The 23671-nt window shown below is 41.6% G+C and overlaps 1 protein-coding gene across 3 annotated transcripts; it reads left to right on the forward strand.

The window, feature by feature from the left end:
• The first annotated feature begins 2693 nt into the window (after nucleotides 1–2693).
• homer1b (homer scaffold protein 1b) lies at nucleotides 2694–23556 on the forward strand. Of its 3 annotated transcripts, XM_042421339.1 has the most exons (9): nucleotides 2694–3342; nucleotides 8539–8695; nucleotides 10560–10691; nucleotides 12383–12475; nucleotides 14944–15092; nucleotides 19960–20116; nucleotides 20382–20492; nucleotides 20587–20667; nucleotides 20808–23556. In XM_042421339.1, exons 1-9 carry the CDS (start codon nucleotides 3338–3340, stop codon nucleotides 20997–20999), a joined length of 1077 nt encoding a protein of 358 aa, XP_042277273.1. In that variant the 5' UTR covers nucleotides 2694–3337; the 3' UTR covers nucleotides 21000–23556. The 3 variants fall into 3 exon arrangements, with proteins under 3 accessions (XP_042277273.1, XP_042277272.1, XP_042277274.1); XM_042421338.1 differs by lacking the exon at nucleotides 2694–3342 and having other exon boundaries at nucleotides 8170–8695; XM_042421340.1 differs by lacking the exons at nucleotides 2694–3342; nucleotides 19960–20116; nucleotides 20382–20492; nucleotides 20587–20667; nucleotides 20808–23556 and adding an exon at nucleotides 15441–16721 and having other exon boundaries at nucleotides 8170–8695.
• The last annotated feature ends 115 nt before the right edge of the window (nucleotides 23557–23671 follow it).

The following is a 23671-nucleotide window of genomic DNA, read 5'->3' on the forward strand; positions in this document are numbered from 1 at the left end:
CAAAAGCACCTTACAATCATTATGCATGCTATAAAAAAGAGCCATAAGCATAGTAAACAATGTAGGATATCATGAACACACTAACAAGCTTTGAAGTTCAGGGATCTGGTGGAATTTAAGACTGCACAAACAATGTTCAAAGCAAGAAATAATTTACTTCCTGGCATCATACAAAAAATGTTCTTAGACAGAGAGAAGGGGTGAAACTTAAGAGGAAAATTTAATTTAAAACAAGGTTGTGTTCACACCAATCTTAAAAATATGTGTATTTCAGTTTGTGGGGTGACTTTGAGGAATGGTCTGGATGAAGAAATCAAACAGAGTAAAAATATCACACAGTTTAAAAAGATGTACAAAAAAACAATTTTTGCGAGGTACAGAAATGAGGAAGGGGAATGTAACCCTCTCTAATGGTGACACTGTTGTTATTGGCTTTCTTTTTTTTTCTTTTTTATCACATTATTGATTTGATAATGTTTGATTATGTATGAAGAGGATGAACATAGAGGTTTAGTTGTGTATGATGGACACTGGAGCAGATAGTTGGACTATGTGAATCTTTAAGTTGATTGATTGGGGGTCAGACTAAAATGTTGCTTCTTTCTTCTCCTTTTCAGACATGTGATACATATATATATGTGTGTGTGTGTGTGTGTGTGTGTGTGTGTGTGTGTGTGTATGTGTGTACATATATATATTATTTTTTATTAATTATAAAGCTTATTCAAATTCAAAATTAAAATTAAAATTTTATATATTTATTTTAGTTTAAAATACAAAATTTGCAATACATTTCACTTCCTGCTACATGTATATAAAGTCACATGTCATTTTTTAAAAAAAATTTGAAACAGTTTCACCTCTATATTGTCATTGTTTGTGTATATTTCTGAAGATTCTTGTTGTTACTTTGTGTGAGTGCATTTGGAGCCACTATACCGGATTCAAATTACTTGTATGTGTAAACATACTTTGTCAATAAAGATTATTGTGATTCTGATGATAGTGCATATGCAAATGTCTTTAATTTGAATAAATGGCGGGCTTACAGCTGTGAATCAGATAAGCCTGCATCCTAGTAAAATCATCATGGCTGCTGTCACATTGCCCATTATCCATTGTGTGTGGAGCAGCACCAGTATTTATCTCAGGATGACATCTTCACTGCAGTCTGTATCTGCTGTTCTGTTCTAGGACTGAATTGTTCAAACTCACAAATTCTCTCCAATGCTATAAACGTAATATTAATGTATTCTGTTTCAGGATGAGTTTCCCCAGTGTGGGAGAAAAATTACTGACTGTAATGGAAATTTACTGAAATGCTGTAGTTTTGTACTGAGACGCTTAGTCTCTGTTAGGCCAGGGTCATTCATGACGCTCATAACTATGTGTTTTCTGGTATACTTCATCAGGCTCCAGCCCTAAAGATAAGATGTGTCCTTGTAGGAGATCAGTGTGTGTGGTCAAGCTGTCTCAAGGGTGGGAGATTGAGGGGAATCATTGCCTCGTTTTACAATGGGTTGTTTGTTTGTGTCTGTGTGTAAAGTGTGAGGATTCTCTGTGAGTGATAATCATTCTGTATGCTCCATTCAAGTGTACACTCTGCTTCCAGGGCCCTGAATAAATGCTTTCTTGTGAGTAAATCCATTATGGTATTTGAGGGATTAGATAAGAGTGATGGAAAAACAATCGGACTGACAACCATTACTGTCATTAAGCAATACAGACACAAAACCTTGAGCGACTCCTTCTTTATGGAGCGACTCCAGACACTTGAGATCCTCTCTTGGTTCCAGCCTTGGATTATCAAGATATGACGGGTTGAGCGCTGGCATACAAACATTTTTAAAATAAGTGATGAGACGTTTAAAGAGTTAGCTATTTCCTTACCTTTTAGGGATAAATAAAGTATGTATGTGTGTATCTGTCTATCTACGTATCTAAAACAATTCACACAGACTAATGATGTAATCATGAAACTGTATAAGAGCCGAATATGAAGAATAAGAATAATTACAAATATTCATAAGGATGACAAATTAATTCTTTTTAAAACAAGTTACAGGTTAAACTTTGTCTTTGGAGGGTGTCAAACATTCTCTAAAAGACAATTGATTTATTGCTGGACAATAGCCCAAATAACATAGAGCATTATCTATGTTATTTAATGGGTTGTCTATTATTAAATTCCGTTATAATGAGGAAAACAGTGAGTTGTTCACTGATCATAATAACAGAAGCTTCACCTCAGGGTGCTGTAGGTTCAGAAAAATGGGTGTTAAACTGGGAAATTATATATTACTTCCTTGGAATTTTTTTTTTTAGCTCTTGGTGAGCAGGCTACTTTCCAATAAACTTATTATAAAACAACAGGATCAAATGGCATCAGTCCCTTGAGCACCGAGTGACGTCACTGCGGAGGACGATGTCGTGACGTAGGCAGTTCAATACTGACAGTGATCTGTAGGAGGGAAGCGGATGCATCAGCCAGATGTGGAGCGGCTTGGAGGAGGGGGGTGTGCAATAGCTACAGCACAGAAACTGCAGTATATTTTAATTTATGCAAACGACTCCACAAAGCAGCACTGATAAGGATGGCAGGAATTTTGTCATGTGTGTGATCAGTAAAAAAAAAAAAAAAAGCCACCAATTGATGTTGCAGAAGCACAAGAGAAGCTGCAGCTTTCAAGTCCGAGAGTCCCATCAGAAATCAGCTTAGTTATAGATATGCACTGGTGTGGAATAGCTGTGAAATAGCTGTAGTCTGGGCGAGAGAGTGGGGGTGTAGCCTGTGAGCCTATGGTAATGAGAGAGAGAGGGGGAGAGAGAGAGAGAGAGAGAGAGAGACGCGGGTGGACAGTGTGATGCTGTGCGTTATCTACTGGCTAAATGAGGGTTGTCTTTCCCAGTTCAGGCAGCAGGGCTTCTCCACCCTTCCAGCGAGGATCTGTAATTTACACGACAAAAAGCACGGCGCCTGTCGGATCTCCATTGGACTCTGCGCTGGATCTCCAACAGCGCCACTGCTGCTGCTGCTGCTGCTGCTCCATCATCACCACCAACACCACCAAACGCGCAACGCCAAAGGAGGAGGAGAAGAAGATCTGATTTCAGTGCCATGTGCAGAGCGACATGTATGTGTGAATTCATGCGGTGACAGCGGAGTGGGAATGGAGCAGTTGTCATCAAATTCCTGCAGACGCACCGACGGTGATAAAGGGGAGGCTGTCGTGTAGAGAGAAGACCTTCATACGCAGCAGCCAATCCGAGAGATTCATTTTTATTGCCAGCGAAAAGGATCAGTGGTCAGGTGTCGCCTTTCATTTCAACCACAACAATGGGGTAAGTGTGATTATTATCCCACAGGCTGACACACTGAGTTCCCTTTCCCTCCTTTCTGTATTCATTTCAGCTGCAGCTGCCTCACGGGGTATATGAACTTCCCTGCCATGGAAACCACACCAGTGTAACATAATAATGACCTAGGTGAATGCGTAAAAATGTATCTATCCGTCTTATAACGCCTAATAAACCAGATGTTGGATGTATAGTTACGGTACTGTAGGCTTTCTGACATGTGTGGTTGAGTAGTGATCTTCTGATGGCCTTGATGTGCTACTCACAAAAACAACATATATTGAGGGATATAAAGTGACATATTCCTATTTCCCCTCTAAAAAATGGTCTGTTTGGTAAAATAAAATACAAAATACATACATTTTAGGCCCACAATGCTGAAGTTCCCCCCCTTCATCAAACTTTCCGGATCATAATAGTGGGTTAATCTGCAGTGGTTCGAAAATGGAACTACCTTGGGGTCCTGAGCTCACCAAAATGAATTAAAGTTTAAATTCCCTATACTATTGCGCTAGAACAATGAGAGAATGAATAATGGTGCTATTTTTTGTAGGTCTCGCTGTCCCACTGTTTACTCCCCACCTACATTATAGACAGTTATGTAATTCTGAATGAGGGCATGTGTAACAGCAGCATTTCTTCTCAAATATTCTCAAACGGAGATCTGTGGTCTGATGTTCTGTACATCCTGTTCTGGGTTCCAGGTTTGGGAACCGTGTAATGTTAGAAGCAGGCGACTGTCAGAAGCTACAAAGCTGCACAAGGCTCTTGTGACAGTAAGTGGCTTCCTGTCTCTATGGCAGCACGGTGACCGCTACCTTACACATCCTCAACAGCAGGCACCCATGAGTGAAATATCCGACTGGTGCGCAGCACTGCTCATTTGCATGTCCCCTAACCCTGAACACAGTGGTCCATTTCCCCTCACCAAGCCTGCCGTTCATTAACGACTGTCTCCCGCAGTTCATTGTGATTAATTGCACAGCAGGAGGTTAACAATATGGCACAGGCATGGTGCAATTTCAAGGCATCAGCCAAAATTCCTGCATTAACTATTTACAATACACTGGAGGATTCTCAGGCGCCCACTCTGCCCTCCTACAGTGTCGGCAGCACATCATTCAGCGGTCTCCCACTCAGCTTCAGCTCTCCACTGGGCTCTGGCATACTGGTGACTAAGTAACTGTTATGCAACTGACTCAATGACTCAATTGATCCACAATGGAATAAATTGTAACTTGTGCTTCAAAGCACAATGCTGCATACAGTGTGTGCTTGTGTGTTAATGTAAGAATATTTGCAGGTGCAAATGAGATGAAAGTGGTCATAGGTGCAGGTCTGTTGTCTGGCTGCCTATTTAGCAGTAATGGCACAGACAGATAGAGTCATATTTCACTTTCAGCCTCGCGGCCCAATACCAAGTCTCTTACAGCTCTAATGGTAATGGCACAGTGGAGAACATTCGTGTTGGACGAGAACTGGAGATGCTTATCAACACTCTCTGGTGCGCTCTCACTTCCTTGGGCAAATACAATCAATGCACAGACGGACTCAGTTTCTTTTCTTTGTCTGTGCTTGTGTGAGTGTGAGAGAGAGAGAGAAAGAGAGAGTGTGTGTGTGTGTTCACAGGCACAACTCAGGTCATCTAAGGCGTTCCCAGTAGATAGAGCAACAGGGAAATTTCTCGTTGATGACCTCTCTCTACCTTAAATAAGATCTACTCGCCCTCAAGCTCTACTCTGTTGGATTAATGAAAAACTCTGGAAACAAGGACAACTTCTATAGAGAGGCAGGGTGGAAGTGGGGGTGCCAAGGGAAAGTGAGATCTCTCGTAATGGGCCGTTACATTATGTTTCTGTTTCGCTGTCAGTGTCTGCAGAAAGAGGGGCAGCTGCATAGTTAAAGGGGACACACTGAAGTAGAAAATAAATGCAGCCTTTTGTGGTATAAAATGATGCGCAAATGTGTGTGTGTGTGTGTGTGTGCATAAGCCGTTTGGTTACACACTGTGACTCGAAGAGTGTTCGCATCTGTGCATCAATCCCCTGAAGCACATGAGGCGCTATAGGCAGCACCTGTTGCCGCTCCTGGAGCTGCAGAAGTGTGTATATGTGTAATACCCTGTAGGCGTCGGTACAGTGTGTTGTTCACCAATCAATACCTATGATAACATGTGTAGAGTTGATGTTTGTACCATATCCCAGCATGTTTTAAAGGTGCAATCACCCGAATTAAAACACACAAACATTATGTTCTCACTTAATCCTAGTAGTAGTCTTAGGGTCACAGAATCCCCAGATATGAATGTTGAACAATTTTGATAGGGACTATTTCTTCAGTGGAAAGTAGTTCCAATAGAAATTGCTCACAGTGAAGTCTGTGGACTAACAGGGACATTGTTTCTGGAAAGAGATGTAACCATTGAATTTTAGCGCAGTATTTTAATTCTCAACACACCTCATTGTAGCCAATCTGAGCCTATGTCAGTCCATCCATCCATCTTTATCAATATCATCATCATCATCATCATCTTTGTGTTTGCCTTTAAAAGTTTTTGTGTTTCATACTTGAATTGAAACAGGTTCACTGAGGTACAGGACGATAGTAATTTAAAGATATAAAATACTTACACTTTCATTTTTCTTCTCACGCACACATGCGTGACATGCAGCTGTCTGACATCCTTTAAAACTCTTATTGCGCTCCTCAAAGTTCAGTTTTGAGCGGCGCTCAGTTCATGTCATTGTTTACACTATGTTAGCAGTTTGGAGCTTCCCACTCCCCTCATGTCCTCTCCTCTGAGAAGATGGCTGGATCATCAGCGCTTTATCTTCTCCTACATTCATCACATCCTCCACATTCTCCTCATCCCTCCTGTTTTCTCTCACTTCATCGCTCTGCCTCTTCTCACTCCTTCTCTCAGTCTCCTTCTGCTTTCTCTCCGTGTTTTAACATTCACATTCCATCACCTGCCCTTGTGTCATGCAGTACAGCCTGCATGCTAAACACCTCCTCCTCCTCCTCTTTTTCCTCCTCTTCCTCTCTTTTTTTCTTCCTCCTCCACTCTTCATTCTTTACCACACATTTGTATCCCACTACAGTTGTCCCCTCGCTTTTTTCCTCTCCATTCTCTTCTCATCTTCCATTTCTTCTGACTGTGTTCCCCCTCTTTGTCAGTAAGATGGGCAATAAAATGCTTTCTGCATTTAACTGTCACTGTTTTGTTTCATGCACTAGAAGATAGACAGCATCTTAAGGCATCCCCGTTGCTAAATCTGCATAGACGCCATGCAGCCTACATGCTACTGTGGAGTTCATCGCTATAGTGCAAGAGGATCAATGTGTTCTCAACTAACCTCCAGGCAACCCCGTAACTTCCATAGCTGTTAACTCTGGTCGGACTATTGGCTGAAACCAGAGTCACTTTATCATTTGTCAGTTATGGTTAAGTTATATTTTTGAGGGAAAAAATGATATAGAGATTACTGTTATACATATTTTATAAGAAAGCAGCATGCAACTTAAATCATATTCTATCATTTATTGTGCTATCTTCTCAAAGTTCAGTTGTAGGAGTAGGTATTGCTTTTTTTGACAACTGGTGGGTGTCGTTTTGGAAACAAACTCTCTGGCACCGGCATTCATGTAAAAATCAAAGCACAAGAGCATTGCAGCATTTGATACACACACAATTAAGCAACAAGAAGCTCAAAATTTGCCACGGCTCTTTCAAATTATGCAATGAAAAATGATGCCGGTTGCCAAGCGGCTATTGCACAGATCATACGGACAGGCCGTGGTTGTGTGATGTGTGCTGGGAGAGAGTTGAAATGACTCACAGTTCCGCCACTTACACTGCTGTCGATGATTATGATAATTCGCGCGCAGCACTCCACAAGCAGCTTTGTGGAGCAGCATTAATCATCCCAGATTCACTCTCAGACTTCCTATATTCTTCACATTCCCCATCATTCTCTTTCTCTTCCTGTCTAACATCCCTCTCTCCCGGTCTCCATGTTTTTCTTTCTTTCCCAGTCTCGGCTAATCACACACAGGAGGGGTACTGCTGCTGAATTTTAATATTCATTTATACAGCAAGCCTTTGATGTCCCCCATCACCCCCTCAGTGCAGTGTAAGCACTTCTCTATCTCCTGCTCTGCCAGCACTGCCAGCCCAGAATATCTCCCTCTGCACCCTGCGCTTTGAGTCTGTGTGTGTGTGTGTGTGTGTGTACTGACTGTAGATATTACCCAAGAAGCCCCAACAATGCTGAGGGCATTGTAAGAGCAAGCTGAGAGGAGTGAGGCATAAATGGACGAAGGATGAAGGTGCTGCATGAGTGACGGGTGAATGGATGATCAAAAAACAACGATGACTCTTATGTAATCCCCTACACACACTAACAGGGGTGAATCCAAACCCTGGTTTGAGTGTCACACAGAGGTCAATAAGGAATTAAGTAATCTCAACCGAAACCTGTCATGGAGTTTTGATCGTGCACTGATCTAGCACACATAAGCTACACCGGCGTAAATCCACATATACACTAACACATAATTACAGATTTATAATTCCATCATGTCTGTGTCATAGTGTGTGTGTATGTTTATACTGTATATTACGGCTGCACATGCATTAAGTGTGTCTGTGTGGAAACTGCAGTCCTGTGGGGTGTGTCTTTGGCAGTTAACCGTGGCCTACTGTCTATATTTAGCCTTAAAGCCTCTCTTTTCCCCCCCTGTGCTCCCCTGTGTGACCCTCGCTCCGTGCTGCAGGCATTCCCATATCAGAGCAGGGAGAGACGACGCTGCCTTACAAAGAGTGAAAGCTTGAGACAGTTTCTGTTGAGGAGCTGCACTCGTTTAGTTTGTTGCTTTACACAGAGATAGACGTGTATGAGATAAAATGTAGACTTCAGGCGGATGAGAGAACTCTGCTGCAGCTCGAGTGTTCAGTTAGTTTGTTTATCCTTGCATACAAGAGAATGTGTATATTTAGTGGTCCAATGACAGCCTCTCTTTCTGTGGTGTAACTATGGAGGATGGCGAGCTAGTAATCCGGTTGCCAGGGCGATCAAACTCCCCTGTTGACAACAGGAGTTTTGGTGCCGGTGCTGGATTTGGTGAGACGTTGCTGTTGCGGCACAAAGAGGTTCACCACTTCTTCTTCGTCCCCTTCAGGGAGCAGCCCATCTACAGCACACGGGCCCACGTCTTCCAGATTGACCCCAACACCAAGAAGAACTGGCTGCCCACCAGCAAGCATGCCGTCACCGTCTCCTACTTCTACGACAGCACGCGCAACGTCTACCGCATCATCAGCCTGGACGGCACCAAGGTGAGCTGATTCTGATTACTTTACACCTTACACGCTCTGTAGTGCGCGAAACACATATTTTCTGATATTGTCATCCTCTCCTACTGTGTGCATTATGGGGTTTTTTTTAATTTCCGCCAACTGATGGTTTTATTATGATGTTCCAGATGTTTCAGTATAATCACCTCATCACACATCAAACAGCCTTCCAGGACGTTTTAGTGGCACTGTGATTTAAGTGTTAATGGTGTTAATAAGCTCTGCACTGGAATTTAATGTGTAACACATCTTAAAAGAGCTCAGCGTTACCGCCTGTTCCAAGATTGATGGCATATGTTTCTCTGTGTGTATGCATGTAACTACTGTATTTGTGTGTGTGTGTGTGTGTGTGTGTGTGTGTCTGCATTTCACAGTCTGCACTTCATCTGTCTCAGGATATTCTTATTAGGGATCCAGAAGGGATATTTCTGCTGGGCATGGTGTGATCGAGGTAGAGCTTGGCAGAGGAGAGTTCTTTATAGGGACGGACCAGCTGCACACTTGCACACTCCCCGCCAGTTATGGAGAGAGGAAGGGTGACATTAAATGAGAGAAACAGATGACAGAGTGAGAGGAATGTGTGGTAGAGGAAATAGGTAGAGCAGCAAAGAAAGAAAGGTGTGAAGCCAGGTGAACATGCAGGAAGGAAAAAAATATGAAGGACTGAAGTACAGAGTTTGGATTCAGTAATGAAACAGTCTGTTTTCTGATGGTCACTTTAGCAACAATCTCATATCACACAGCAGTCAATACATAGTTGATCACTGAATTCCACTATTGTGTAACACACACACGCATACCGACTGCCACGCTTCCCAAACTCATCACTGTGTATTGATGCCAACCAGAATGTCAACTGTTACGCAACACCACTAATTGATCAGCCATTAATTTGTTCTTTAACAAAGCAAGTTGAATTACATAAGAGTTATAGTTAAATTTAGGGATAAGGCTGGAAATGTTCTATATTTTTTTGTTATTGGAAACAAAACCCATAAAAAAAGAGCAACAATGTGTTAGTCTGCCTCTCAATACTTTCTGACCACCCTCTGTTTGTCACTCAATCCCAAACCTATTGATTCCTACTGAAAGGTCACAATTATAGACTTATATTTTTTTTAAAAAGGGTTAGTCAGTCCATAAAACAGCTGTTGACACTGTTCTTAGAAAACATTACTCAAGCATGAGTAAATTGTGTATTTTTGTGGGCTGTTTCCAGCAGCAGATGTGGGATTGACTCAAAACTGACTACAGTGCTCATGTTCATCAAAATGAAGCATTATGTGTTTTTTGTGATGTGTTTTAATAGTTTGTTGACGACAATAGAGATCTACGGCACAAGCTACATCAGGCTGATGCTTCTATGTGTATACATTTACATGCTTGTGTTTGCATCTTGCTCTTTTTACAGTCACTTACTTACAGTAGAGCATTGAATCTTTGGATGAAGGATGTCAAAGTCAAACTCAGCATTTACTCATTAACTTTGCACTCATTGGATGTCGGTGTGTTGGTGGGTGTGAACCTGTGTGTTATACAGCACAGGCTATATGCTGTTGTCTCGTATCCCCTACTTTCTGTCTCACACACACATACATATTGAGATATACACAAGCAGTGCTGTCTAGAGAGCCAAACATAATCAAAAATAGAGACACTAGTAGCAACAGATTTATTGTGTGTATTCTGTGTTCCTCATACATACATGTGTTTCATTGATATGTTGATATGGAGTCCTTGGTGGTGTAAATAATCTTTCTCTGCCTCTCTATCTGACCCTCTATCTCTCTTGCATGCATACACACTGCTGTAATATAGATAATTTAATATGTATTATGTCCTGCAGGCAATAATCAACAGCACCATCAGTCCCAACATGACGTTCACCAAGACCTCACAGAAGTTTGGCCAGTGGGCGGACAGTCGAGCTAACACTGTCTACGGATTGGGATTCTCCACTGAGCATCATCTATCTAAGGTACCACCTCCATCCACCCACATGCGCACACACACACACACACACACACACACACACACACACACACACACACACACACACACACACACACACACACACACACACACACACACACAAACCACATCTACTGTAAAGCTTTAAGCATCAATCACAGGGTGGCTTCTCTTTTCTTTTTCTCCACTAGTCCCAGAGAGAGGATGGCATTTCAGCTTTCTTTTTTACTCTAGTTGCTATAGTTTCTCTCAAAGTGTAAAAGCTGCTTGGCAGTTAGCCCTAATGAGACTTTTTTTTTTCTGTGTGTGTCTCTGTTTTTATGGAAGTTATGTATGTTGGCTCTGTGTGTGAGTGAGTGTGTAGGTGGTGGTTTCTCTCCTCTGCAGTATGATTAAGCTCTGTCGTGAACTGGGGAGGCTCAGAGCATCCCCACTGTCAGAACAGAACACACACACACACACACACACACACACACACACACACACACACACACACACACACACACACACACACACACACACACATTACAACCAAACTCAGCAGTATAGACACGTCCTCAGTGTCAGGCAGGCAAGGATAAAGAGGCTGATAACAATACCTGATATAAGACAGTTCCTGTTTGACATAATATACTGCACATTAATAACATGTGGTGTTGTGACCTGGAAGTTGTCAGGTCAGGTGTTCTTTCCCTTCAATAGCTGCTGTTTAACTAATTTCTTTAAATTTCTTCACATCTAGATGCATTTTATGTTTTGGCTAATGTTCTGTATCTTTCCTTTACCTGATGATTAAACTGTTAACAGGAACTATATCTGAGGTGTGCCTCTATAAAAAAAAATAGACAACTGTCAGCCAATTAGAATCAAATATTTTTTTGGCCACAGTTTAAAGTTGAAATAATCAGATTTACCTCTCAAATAACTGCATTACCAACACTTCTGAAGCACTTACACTGTAACTACTGCATTTAGATCACTCTACCAGAGCTATTATATTGCACTGAAGTGAAATAATATTAAGTTACTTATTGCAACTCCACTAATGGCAGACACAAGACCAGCTCCAGCAGAGTTGTCAATTTGATTTCCTCACCACTCGGTCCTCTGCAGGACTTTATACACTAAATTGCTGCGTGACACTGTTGGAGTAGCATTGGTGAAGAACCACACCCTAAAGGGACATTGGGGATGTGTGCTTGTGTGCACTTTGGTGTGTTTATATTTGTTCAGAGCCCATCAGCTGAGCTCACCTTACCACTTCAGGCTTGCTGGATGTATCTGCTCTTGACTAAAATAACCGTGGAGATCAACTTCAGCTGCTGAAAATTTCTAATTAAAGAAAAACTCAATGAGGAAAACACAATGGCGCAGTTTGCTTTGCTCTATGTGTCTGTGCATGCATGACTGTGATAGAAAGGTTACTAACAGTGACCTAGTTAGCTCATGTTTCTTTTGAGGCATTATGGGTAAGGGCCTTCTTTTCTAAGTTCAACTGCAGGTCGTTATTGGCAGCAGCTTCTCCCTATCCTTCCCCAGGCTTCACGGCTGACCTATTACACACTGATCTGAGTGTATATATGTGTGTGTGTGTGTGTGTGTGTGTGTGTGTCAATGCACATATGGCTTTGCAGAAGAGATTAAACCACACTATTGTATGAATTTCACTCGATACTGATGGCTGTCCTCTGTGTCCAGTTTGCAGAGAAGTTTGCAGAGTATAAAGAAGCAGCGCGGCTCGCTAAAGAGAAAAGTCAAGAAAAGATGGAAATGGCCACGTCTCCTTCACAGGTACGTTCAGAACACACTTTCATAATCTCCCAATTCTTAACCTACTAATGACCTCCTGTATAATGAACAGCTGGTGAACAGCTCGACCAAAGAGAGATTTTCCTCTCTTTGGTTATGTAGTTTGATAAATTATCAGAAGACGCATAGAGGCCAGTTAGGAAAATAAACAATAATTTGATTGAAAATAAATATAAAAATACGTTTAAGTCATTTTTCTCATTCATAAAGTATCTCATGATCCCAGTGGTGTATTCAGATCCTTTACATAAGAATAAGTACCAATACATTAATGTAAAAATTAATGTCAAAATAAAGGTCCTGCATTCAAACTACTTAACAACTACATTTACATCCTACATGAGTAAAAGTGCATTACATGTACGTAGCATTTTAACTGTTATAGCCGGTTGAAGTGGAGTTACTTTTGCTTAAGTACAGTACTTGAGTAAATCACACAGCATGACCCCCTGGGAGGTCCTGACACTGCGGTTAAGAATTATTGTCTTAATTCAGCATAATATAAACCAATAGGCTACATTAGCTCTATATGTATCTGCTGTATACGTTAAAAGAAAAAGACAAAGCTGTCTGGAAATAAATTAAAGAACATAATTAGCTTGTATGTTATGTATTTGTTTGTGTGGGATATCTAATAATAGTGTGTTTTAGTGCATGTGTAAGTGCATCTGAGAGAAAATTAGCTTGTTTCAGAGGAGAGTCCCCAGAGAAATCTGTTCTTTAATTCAAAGGCTGTTAACAGGCTTCATGTCCTCGTCTGTTCATTATGGAGGCTAGGGGAGTAGCCCCCTGCTGTACTGCGGTCTATTACTTGTGCTATTAATGCTGCGGCCCACATGGGCTGAAATGCTACAGTACCTTTACGCTTCCCATGGGAGGATGTTTTTAATGAAGCCAAGTGGACAGCTTTGAACTCATCAGGGGTTGAAGGCTGCATGTGCGCTGATCTCCACCGCACTATAGTGGTGAAACCGGAGGCACTGATGTAACTGTAAATGATGCGGCCTTCAGCGGCTCACTGAAGCCGTCTCCTCTGTTACGCCACTGAGGGTCAGGATTTCACTCACTCGCATGCCCTCTGGATTTCTTTTCTAACGTCTAGATTCTCTCTTTTCTCTCCTCTAAATAAACAGTTACACATTATGGCAAGGAATTATGGGAAAACAAGATGAGAAAGCTAAATGCTATATGCTCCTCCCAGTAGGCCCAACCCCAGTGAAAATGCATCATGAACAGATATTAAATGGTATCAAATGTTGAGCGCAAAATGTAACACCAGCCATAATCTTCCTCTTATCTCTCACTTCCTTCTTGTCCATTAGGGATGTACTGGCAGTGTCATTGTGTTACTGTATTGTGCCCAAGCCCTAAGTCTTAATAGCTTTGTTTTATGTACGTGCAGCAGTTAAATGATTTGTCTCTCATATAATTCTGTGGTTGTATGGGATATAAAGATAAGCACTAATCTGTAATTCTTCAAATTCCCAGTGCTATAGTAAGCTATTTACTGGCCTATAGGCATGTGGAAGTGCTCACTAAGACACACACATTTTTAGCACCACAGCACCAAAGAGTTTTATCAGTGTGAGAGACGATCCCACAAACACGCACAAACACACTTACATAATTTTTTTTTATGTCAATTCCTTAAATGGGAAGAATGATCCAAGTTAATTAATTTATCTCTGTTTTTATTTTTTGGCGATAAAAAAAGATAAGCGGCCCTTGAGATCACTCAAGTTAATTATTTTACATTATTACATAATAAGTTAATTATGATTTAGTTATTAATTATAACGACATAGCTGTAAGTGGTGTAGTGGGGTGCTGAAATGATAAGTTGGTTAATTGATTAGTCAATCGACAGAACATTAATTGACAACAATTTTTTTTAAAAATGTTTAGTTGTTTATCAAGCAAGATTTGATGGACGCCAGCTTGGGTTCCAGTGCTGGGCATTTTTCACAATCTTCTGAAAATTTATTAAGAAAATGAATCAAATATCAATCAGTTATTACTTAGCAGACTCATCAATAACAGAAAGTCATTAGTTGCAGCTTTAAAGTGGTCTTTTTTTTCCTTTGTCATTTCAGTCATGGTGGCTATCGTTGCTCTTGCTAACTACTAGCCAGTTCTGTTTATTCTAAACAAACCACTGTGTCTGCTTTTGGTAATTGTTAAACGCTCATTTCTTGTACACCTGAGGCTGTGTAAAATGTTGCAAATGTAAAAGCTTTTATAGTATTGACTAAATCATTATTATTTTAAATGTATTGACATTAAAGAGACTCAAACAGATATTTATTTATATGGAAATGTCACAAATAACCACTTGTAAGTTGATTTTTTTATCTAATCACGACTTACAGCATGAAAAATAATAAAATAGATAAAACATTTCATTAAGATTACTGATGTCTAACAACTGAACAACTCTGTTTCACATGTAGGAGTCTCCGGGAGGTGAGCTCTCATCACCTTTGACCCCGGTGACTCCGCCTATGGAAACCATCAACGGCACGGATGATATCTGTGACACGACTCCCAACTCAGACACACGTCCAGAGCCGTCGCAGAACGCGCTGGCCTTTGCACATAGGTACGTCCCACATTGTGACACGTTCGCTGTCCCGTGTTGTCATGTTACAGTCTGAACGTATGCACTCACTGTATTGATCATATTTCACACAGATCACAAACACACACTCACACATTACTGAAATACATTACAGTTAGTTGTTGCACTGGATGCAGGTGTTCTGCTTTGTGTCATGTCCTCCTACGAATTTTGCTCTGTTTTGCTGTTTGTCTGAGACACAGAAGTATAAACTCTCTTCTAACATTTCGTCTGTGTGCGCCAATATATATGTTGTTTTTCTGTTCACTTGCCAGCATGGTAGTGTACTCCCTCTATTCACCGCTGCTCTTTCGTGTCTTTCCCCTCTAGGGAGCAGTTTAAGACTTGTCGGGTCTTCTCTTTCTGATAGGGATGTCATTACAATCCCTGACTACTGCGGCATCATAACTACGCAAAACAGACAAACAAAAAAAAGTTGAGGCATAAAGTGTTTCATAAATAACAGCCTGATTGCAGGTCAGGCACAGGGAGGGTCTTCCTTACAAACCTTGGTGCACTGCCTGTTTACTAACTGCTAACAAACAAGCATGCCATGACTTCAGTGAGGAGAAATAATGGTGCAATGAATTTACAGGAACTTCTCTTGACATATATCAGTGACACACACACTGTCACATCACATGGACCAGCAAAAGATGTAACTTTAAGTGTTTCTCAGGAGTGAGGGATGATTTCAATTATTATTTTGTGCAATCTGAGCATGCTTGGTAACAAAACTCATATATATTTATAGTTTTATGTTTGCCTACTGCAATGCAATAATATCTTTTCAAATGCAAATTTAAATCTTATGACTTTTATGTTGTTTGATGCGTTATGGAGTATGTGACGGTGTCACTTCTATGCATGCCCCACTGCTGTTGTATACATTCCTGCTTTCTTTGTTAGCATACTGAATATTGAAATGGATAATTCATATTCCTTGTGATTGTCAGCACTGATTCATATGCATTAGATTGTGTAAGATAAAGAGATCAAAGTGCCATGTAAATATTTTTGCTTTGTATAATGGCTTTTCTGAAGAGGTGTGGCTGTGAGGTTCAACACTACAAAGGTGTTGATGAAGCGTTCATGTAACACTTATGTAACATACTGTGGGTAGTGGGAGGCAGAGAAAGAGTAAGACAGACAGACACAACAGGGAGTGTGTGTGTCAGAAACTGTGAAGAGAAAGAACGACAGAGGGAGAGAGGTGCATTGTATAAAGTCTGTATATGAGTCACCGATACCCAAACACGCACCAACTGCACACACAAACACTCATTACAATAAATACACAGTTTTAAAACTGATCTGGAGGGCAGGGACGATCAGTTTGAATCATTTGAGAGAGTGAACTGTTTTTATTCTCAGGAGAGGAAGTGTTCCTATGATCTACTGTCACCTGTAGTCGACTGTACACACAGGTCTTTCAATTTGTAATCTCTGTAATCTCATTTCATTATTTCTCTGGCTGCGATTATTATTAATTAAAGATATCAATCAATCGCTTAATGTATTATCATTCTTTTTTGCTCAACTATTGGTGTCTGTGAGGAGAAGTTAAACCCTTTTTTGATATTTAAAGATCATTTTCGAGATCTTTAGAGACACTTGGAGGTATTTCTATTAATGTGTTAAAGTCTGTGAAGGCAAGCTCAAGTGCAAAATGCTTAGAAATCCCTGCCGCTACATCATGAACTCTTTAAGGCTGCACAGAGGCTCTGTGCAGTGAGAGCGGGATGTAGAGAGGACACCCACTGCCTGCTGCAGCCTTGCTGCTGATGTGTCTATTAATGCTGCATGCGTGGGAGACGGGGTCGAATCTCGGCATTCATGATGGCAAGCGTGGACGTAACAAGCAAACCTCTCAGTCTCGCAATTTCTCAGAGGCCTATGCAAAGAGGATAGATGCAAGGACCATCCAGATATTTTACCACATAATGCTCTCTCTTTCTCTCTATGATTCATACCTGTACTTCTCCAATTTATTATCTACTATGTGCATCATCTAACATGTCTATAACCTTTTACAGTAGCTCCGTCAGGCTCCCATGTGCCTCAAACTGTAGTTAAAATGTATTTTCGGCTATTTTGTGTAATGGTGTGTAAGCCTGTTGTTGATTTGATGGACAAAAGAGAAAATAAAATTGTTTCAGATGTATTTTAAATGTGTTTATTTGTATATTTTTTCATGAGGGTTCAGACCTGCACACACAGGTGTTTGCTGCACCAGATGTTTTCGGTGGTCTTGGTTTGTCTGTCATGTGACAGGAATCAGATGATGATCTATCTCCATAACGTATACACTACACTGCTGCTCAGTGGGGGCTGTGTAGGCAGGTATGAGTAGGTGCAGAGGGCAGTGGAAGAGAGAGGAGGATGAGAGACGGCTCTATGTGGGGCTATGAGAGGGTTTTTCATATCGCAGGATGTAGGCGTGTTTGGCAGGTCTGCAGTGGACTGGTTTTGAATGGTTTTCTGATTGGAAGACCTTTTGTTGGGACTGCCTTGGCTTTATGTGAATGGTCTCCTAGAGTTGGGGGATGTAGGCGTCTTTTGGTGGGCTTGCGGTAGGCTCGTGTGAACAGAGACGGTGCAGATGCCATACGTCAGGGCGCCTCCGTTCCTCCCGTGCTGCCATGGCAACTGCTCTGGCTCCCTGCTTCTTGAAGGGCTCTGTGAGGAGGATGAACCTACCTGACAACGCACAGTGGTCAGGACACAGCAGAAACACGAGAGGGCTGTTGAGAAACCTTCAGTGTCGTACAAGTTTATGTTTTGTGTTCGGGAGCTTGTTCAGCCTTGGAGGAGACTTAACATTGTAGAGCAGTAAAACACAAAACATAGTGCTGATGTTTTATTCAAGAGTCAGGGTGTATTAGCAGTGTGTACAGGTTATGTCCAAACCACAAAAAAGTCAGAATTCAGAATTCAATCAAAAAAAAGTTTTAAAAAAAAATCAATTAAAACTAAATAAATTACAAATAAACCTCACAACCCACAAAATCTGGTCTCTCGTGATGATACATTCTGCTTCAGTGGGGAGGATATAGTTCACACAGATAAAACAAAATAGACAAAATAGATAAAAAATAAACTTTTTAACATCAATAGAATCTGCTATGCCAGATACAATATTTGAGAAATTGTGATTTTGAAAATGTATTGTATTAAAAACATAATCAAACTGATACAAACAGAAAATGTTTAATTTTCCTTAACACCACACAGTTGGTTCCTACATTATAAGCAATGGTAGTATGACAAAATTACATAACAGTCAGCAACTGAAAAATACTGGTAGCTAATCAAATCCTTTCATAAGACATTGATATTGTGTAAATAACAATCACACCGTCTTCGTTTTCGGTCTATCAGCGGTTCAGTGACACAGCAGCGTCTAACTTACCCTCCATGTGTCTCACACACCTTCAGCTCTGCTCTGTTGTCCTCAGCCAAAATTATGCTCAGGTGCCCTTTGAAACCTTTCAGCCAGACTCATTTAATGAAGACGAATACCAGTGTCAAAACATCTTGCACTCTTTTCTCTCCTCAATTCTCCCTCCGTGGCTCTCCCTTGCTTTCTCCGTCTGTCTCCGTCTTCACATCTTGACGTCTCTCCTGCTCTCCTGCTCTCCTGCTCTCCGAGCTGGTGTGTGGGGTTTATACATTGGCGGGGCTGCATGCCTTGGTGACAGCATCGCTCCGTGTGTATATGTGTGTGTGTGTATGTGTGGTTGTGTGTCAGTTGATATGTGCATGTGTAGGATGAGGTGTCGTCTCCCTCCTATGCGTCACACACGCAGACACACTCACAGAGGGGGTGGCTGTTGTGTAAGAAGTGAAGGCGTCGTGGGAGTCCTGAGTGAATTAGATCTGGGCTTTCTCTCTTTTTACACTTCACAGAGTGGGTGTTATGGCATAGTGGAGTACTGCAGTGTGTGAGTGTGTATATATGTGTGTGTATGTGAGTGTGTGTCAGTGAGTGGGTGGAAAAAAAAAAACTGAAAACATTGTTATGGGTCATACACAGACCATCATTGCTCCTTGAGTGAGCTAAGCTTCCTTTTGTGTTTTTCTGTGTGTGTGTGTGTTTCTACCACTGTGAGGAATTACAGTGAAATATGTGGGAGTAGGAGCTCCTTTTCAAAGGTACTTGACTCGATGTCGGTACTCGACAACGTTTAGGTCTCTCGTACATTTCCCATCCTAGTCAGGCATTATGTGAGAGACAAGGAGTGGGCATTATGTAAATCTTAGCTGAATGCCTGCAGTGCTCATATCTAACAGAGGAGATGCACAGTGGAAGCGTTTTCCCTCCAGAAAGTTGAGTTTATGTCTAATATTAAATAACTCTGATCTATCAGCTTCACAGCTCATATGCAAATGCTTTTTTTTTCTCCCACACATGTCTCTCTATCATCAAATTCAATCACATTCAATCACTTCTCCCTTATCTCTCATCTCATCTTCGTCTGTGAGTAGCTGGACCAGATTAGGCTCCAGCCAGTCTGAGGATATAATCTCAGATTACAACTCATGTGGCAGACAGCTGCTCTCACAGCTACTGGCCAGAGAAGTGCCTGCTGCAGCCTTTGTCAGCCTCTTGAACTGGAGCAGGATAGATGGATAGATGCTTACAAACCTTCCTGGTTTTGACCGTGGCTGTATGGGCTTCTTGAAAGATACATAACTTTGCAATCCCGATTTAATTTTGCAGATTTACACCATATAGTTTTCAGATATATGCAGCGTACATCCAAAGCATGTAAAACACAAGCGCTTATCATCTAATGTTGTGAATGCTGCATTAAACTGACAGTATGTCCCTCCCTGTGTTCTGCAGCCCCGCCATGACAAAACACTGGGAAGCTGAGCTGGAGGCACTAAAGGGGAACAATGCCAAGCTAACGGCAGCTCTGCTGGAGTCCACAGCCAACGTCAAACAGTGGAAACAACAACTGGCTGCCTACCAGGAGGAGGCCGAGAGACTACACAAACGGGTGAGCGAGGGGGCACAGGAACGCTTGTTTGTTGTCATGTGTGCGTAAGCTATTCATGTTGAAATGGTGAAATAATTTGGAACAAGGAGTGAGAAGTCAAGATGAGAGGATTGGAGGGAGAAACAGAGAGAGGAGAGAGTTGGCATGAGGGAGCATTCACATGAAGAGCTAGTCTGTGAATGAATAAAAGGGTAAGATCTGCTTTCTATTGTGGCCATATCTTTCTCCATGGATCTGAATCCTCATGTCCGACTTGTAATTGTAGGTGACGGAGCTTGAGTGCCAGAGCAACCAAACCCCAGCGATCAAATCCCAGAAGACTGAACTCAACCAAACCATAGAGGAACTGGAAACTACGCTAAGGGATAAAGAAGAGGTGTGTGTGTGTGTGCGAGTGTACTTAATGTGAATGGCTCATGCACCTTACATTCATGCTCCACAGTCTTTTAATCTGCTTTTATATCCTTCAGGAAATGGAAAAGCTGAAAGAAGAATTGGAAAACATGAATGACCTGATGGAGCAGAAAGACACCCTTACCCAGAAACTCGAGGTGCGTGATACAAAGAAGTATTAAACACTAAACTATTCTTCAAAATAGCTGCATTTCTTCTGTCACTCCTGTCTCATGCATCCCCAAAAAAGAATAGCCATAACATAAACTAGCGAACAACGCTGTCTCTCTTTCTCCAGGAGACGGAGCTACGCAGTCGGGTACTGGAGGAGCAGCTGGCGGGGGCCGAGCAGCGGCTGGAGGAGAATCAGGAGGAGCAGGAGAATTTCAGGAAGAGCCTGCGGACGCTGCTGGAACTGCTGGACGGCAAGATCTTTGAGCTGACGGAGCTCAGAGACACCCTGGCCCGACTCATAGAGGAGTCTAGCTAGAGACGGAGCTGCCTAAACTTCACAGACAGAGCCATATGATAGTTTACTCCCCACCTCACCCACATTACCCAGCATACCCACCTTCCTCCTACACCCTAGAAATATAAAAGCTGAGACACTACACTGCCCCCAATTCTGATTTTGCTCAAAACGGGCAGCTAATCCCCCATTTTTACCTTGCAGGCATCAAGCTCCAACCAACCGCAGGCACTCCCGTAGTTCAAGACAACACAGGGACTACCTCATCTTGCCTTCTGATTGGCCGGTGTGGGTGTAACCTCGGTTGAATTGATTGCTCCAGTCGTAGAGAGGCCTGCTGTGGCTCACTACAACTGCCCTCCAACCCACACACACACACACACACACACACACACACACACACACACACACACACACACACACACACGGAGTTAACTTGAGAACTGTGCCTCAGTGCCATCTGCTGTTTGACTAGGAGAGCTGCACCAGAGCTTGCAGCATCACGTCACCCCCCCACTCCCCAACTTCTCGTCTTCTCTAAACTGCCCCCCAAGGGGAATGTTGAAAGTCATGTGGAAATAATTGCTGTTAAGACTCAGAGAACTGCGCCAAAGCTGCCAAATCCCCCCCAAAATATTGTCCTCTAACTAGCAGATGCTTTGATCCAAAGTGACTTACTGTACAGAGAAGTGCTGAACACAGAGTCCCATGTATGAGCTCGGGCTGCCAGCAAAGTGTCGCTGGAAATAGAGAACTAAAGGACAGCTCTCAACAATCAGTCTTACCTATTGGCCTGGAGTGACATCACTGCTGCACCTCGCCTGGACACGCAGGGCTGCTGGGAAATTGAGTTTGGTTTACAATAAGTATATGTGAAAATGAATGACTGCTATATATCCACAGCCTATTTAAAACCCTACATGATAGATAAGTATTGAATCTTCCAGAGGCATTGTTCATGCCACACATAAATTTTAGAGGGCATGCGCCCGCGTTAGATTTGACATGAGAATTCCTGTATCCAGACTGCTTCCACCATCACAGACAACTGACCTGTCTTCCTGCCAAACTCAGTGTGGTGTGTGTTACCGAACAAGGCCTGACCTTCGACATAGCGTGTGCCTTCAAAGCGCACATAAGTGGACACATGTTTGTATATAATATGTGTGTGTGTGTTTTGTGCTGTGAGAGAACGACCCTCTTTTTGGACATCAAGGCCTACACACACATGCGCGCACACACACACACACACTGAGCAATACCAGACAGGCTCTATACGACACCTCTATCTAAACTCTATCAGGTACTCTACTCAGTGGACTCATGCAGATACATCAAATGCAACTCAGCTGATCTCCCCTGTCTGACAGAAAGTGTACTACTGTTGACCGCGAACCTGTGTGGCAGCCCTGTCTGGTCAAAGTAGTGCATCGCGAAGGGCTTATAGAGTGTCATCTACGTGTTCGTAAAACTCCACTCTCAGTGAAACTGGCCACAGATTTTCACTCCTCACGGGTGAATACAGAACTGTACTCAGTTTCTATTCTTTTTTTACACAGGATATAATACTGATGATATAATTATAGAACTGTATAAGACACCTTTCTACTCATGACGGCATTGTAAATGAAAGGGAGGATAACTCAAATGCAGTAACACCCTGCACTGGCTTATTGTTGTGTATTAACCCATGGAAAAGTATTGCATAGTCATTATAGAGTATATAGTTTGTAGGTAAACAATGAAAACCTCTTCAATATATATTCAAAATTGCGTAACAACACAATGTAAACGCACACTGTACTGAAATATATTCTTATAAAGCAGCTCCAGCCCTGGAAAGGTAAATGATCCAAGGCTGCATCTTCAAATCTCTGCCTTTGAAATCAAAGTCACTCAATTTCTTAAAATCTTTGTCCTCACATGAGATGCTGCAACTTCTAAGTTCTTATCTTACATTACAATTGAGCACCTTGTTTGCACTGTGTTATTACACTGTTGTAACTACATTATATATCGACAGATTTGCATTAAGTACTAGCACAGCATAATTCTGTACCTAAAATATTGTCTGTAGTTAGCTACACAGGTTAATACACTGGAATAAGACCCATGTAAAGGGAAATGTTACCCACTTTTTTTCTTTCTGGTTTAACTTTGACAGTCGAATGACAGAGATGGAATACCTTAATATTAATGCTATTGTTAATGAATGCCTTTGTACAGTAGTGGATAAGAAGCTTTTCATTCTCCTGTTTTGTAACTTATGGTATTTAATGTAGGTATTATTATTGTATTTAGAGGTATGAGAAGACTGGCAATATTTTTGACTATTTAAAGTAATTTTGAACTCATGACATTAAAGAGGTACCTCAGGCTAATGATGTTTGTAGACTGGTGAGACGTGTGTGTTTGCAGGTGAAAGGATTTACCAAATGCTGGTGAAAAAGATCAGGAGACACACCTGTTGGTGCTTCAGCCAAACTAAATCCTTTGTTGAATTCAAACAAAGACAAAGAACACACCTCTGTGAACTGAGAAATGTTCTGTTTTATATTCAAATACAGTGACCGCAGAATTCAGTGTGTGCAAATTGCTTTTGTTCCGCTTTGATTCTTTTAAACTCTTTATTAACTCAAATATTCATCAGTAAAACAGACAATCTCAAAAGTTGCTTCACAAGATTTTATTCA

This window comes from Thunnus maccoyii, chromosome 9 (assembly GCF_910596095.1).
Source record: "Thunnus maccoyii chromosome 9, fThuMac1.1, whole genome shotgun sequence".
NCBI classification, from domain to species: Eukaryota; Metazoa; Chordata; class Actinopteri; order Scombriformes; family Scombridae; genus Thunnus; species Thunnus maccoyii.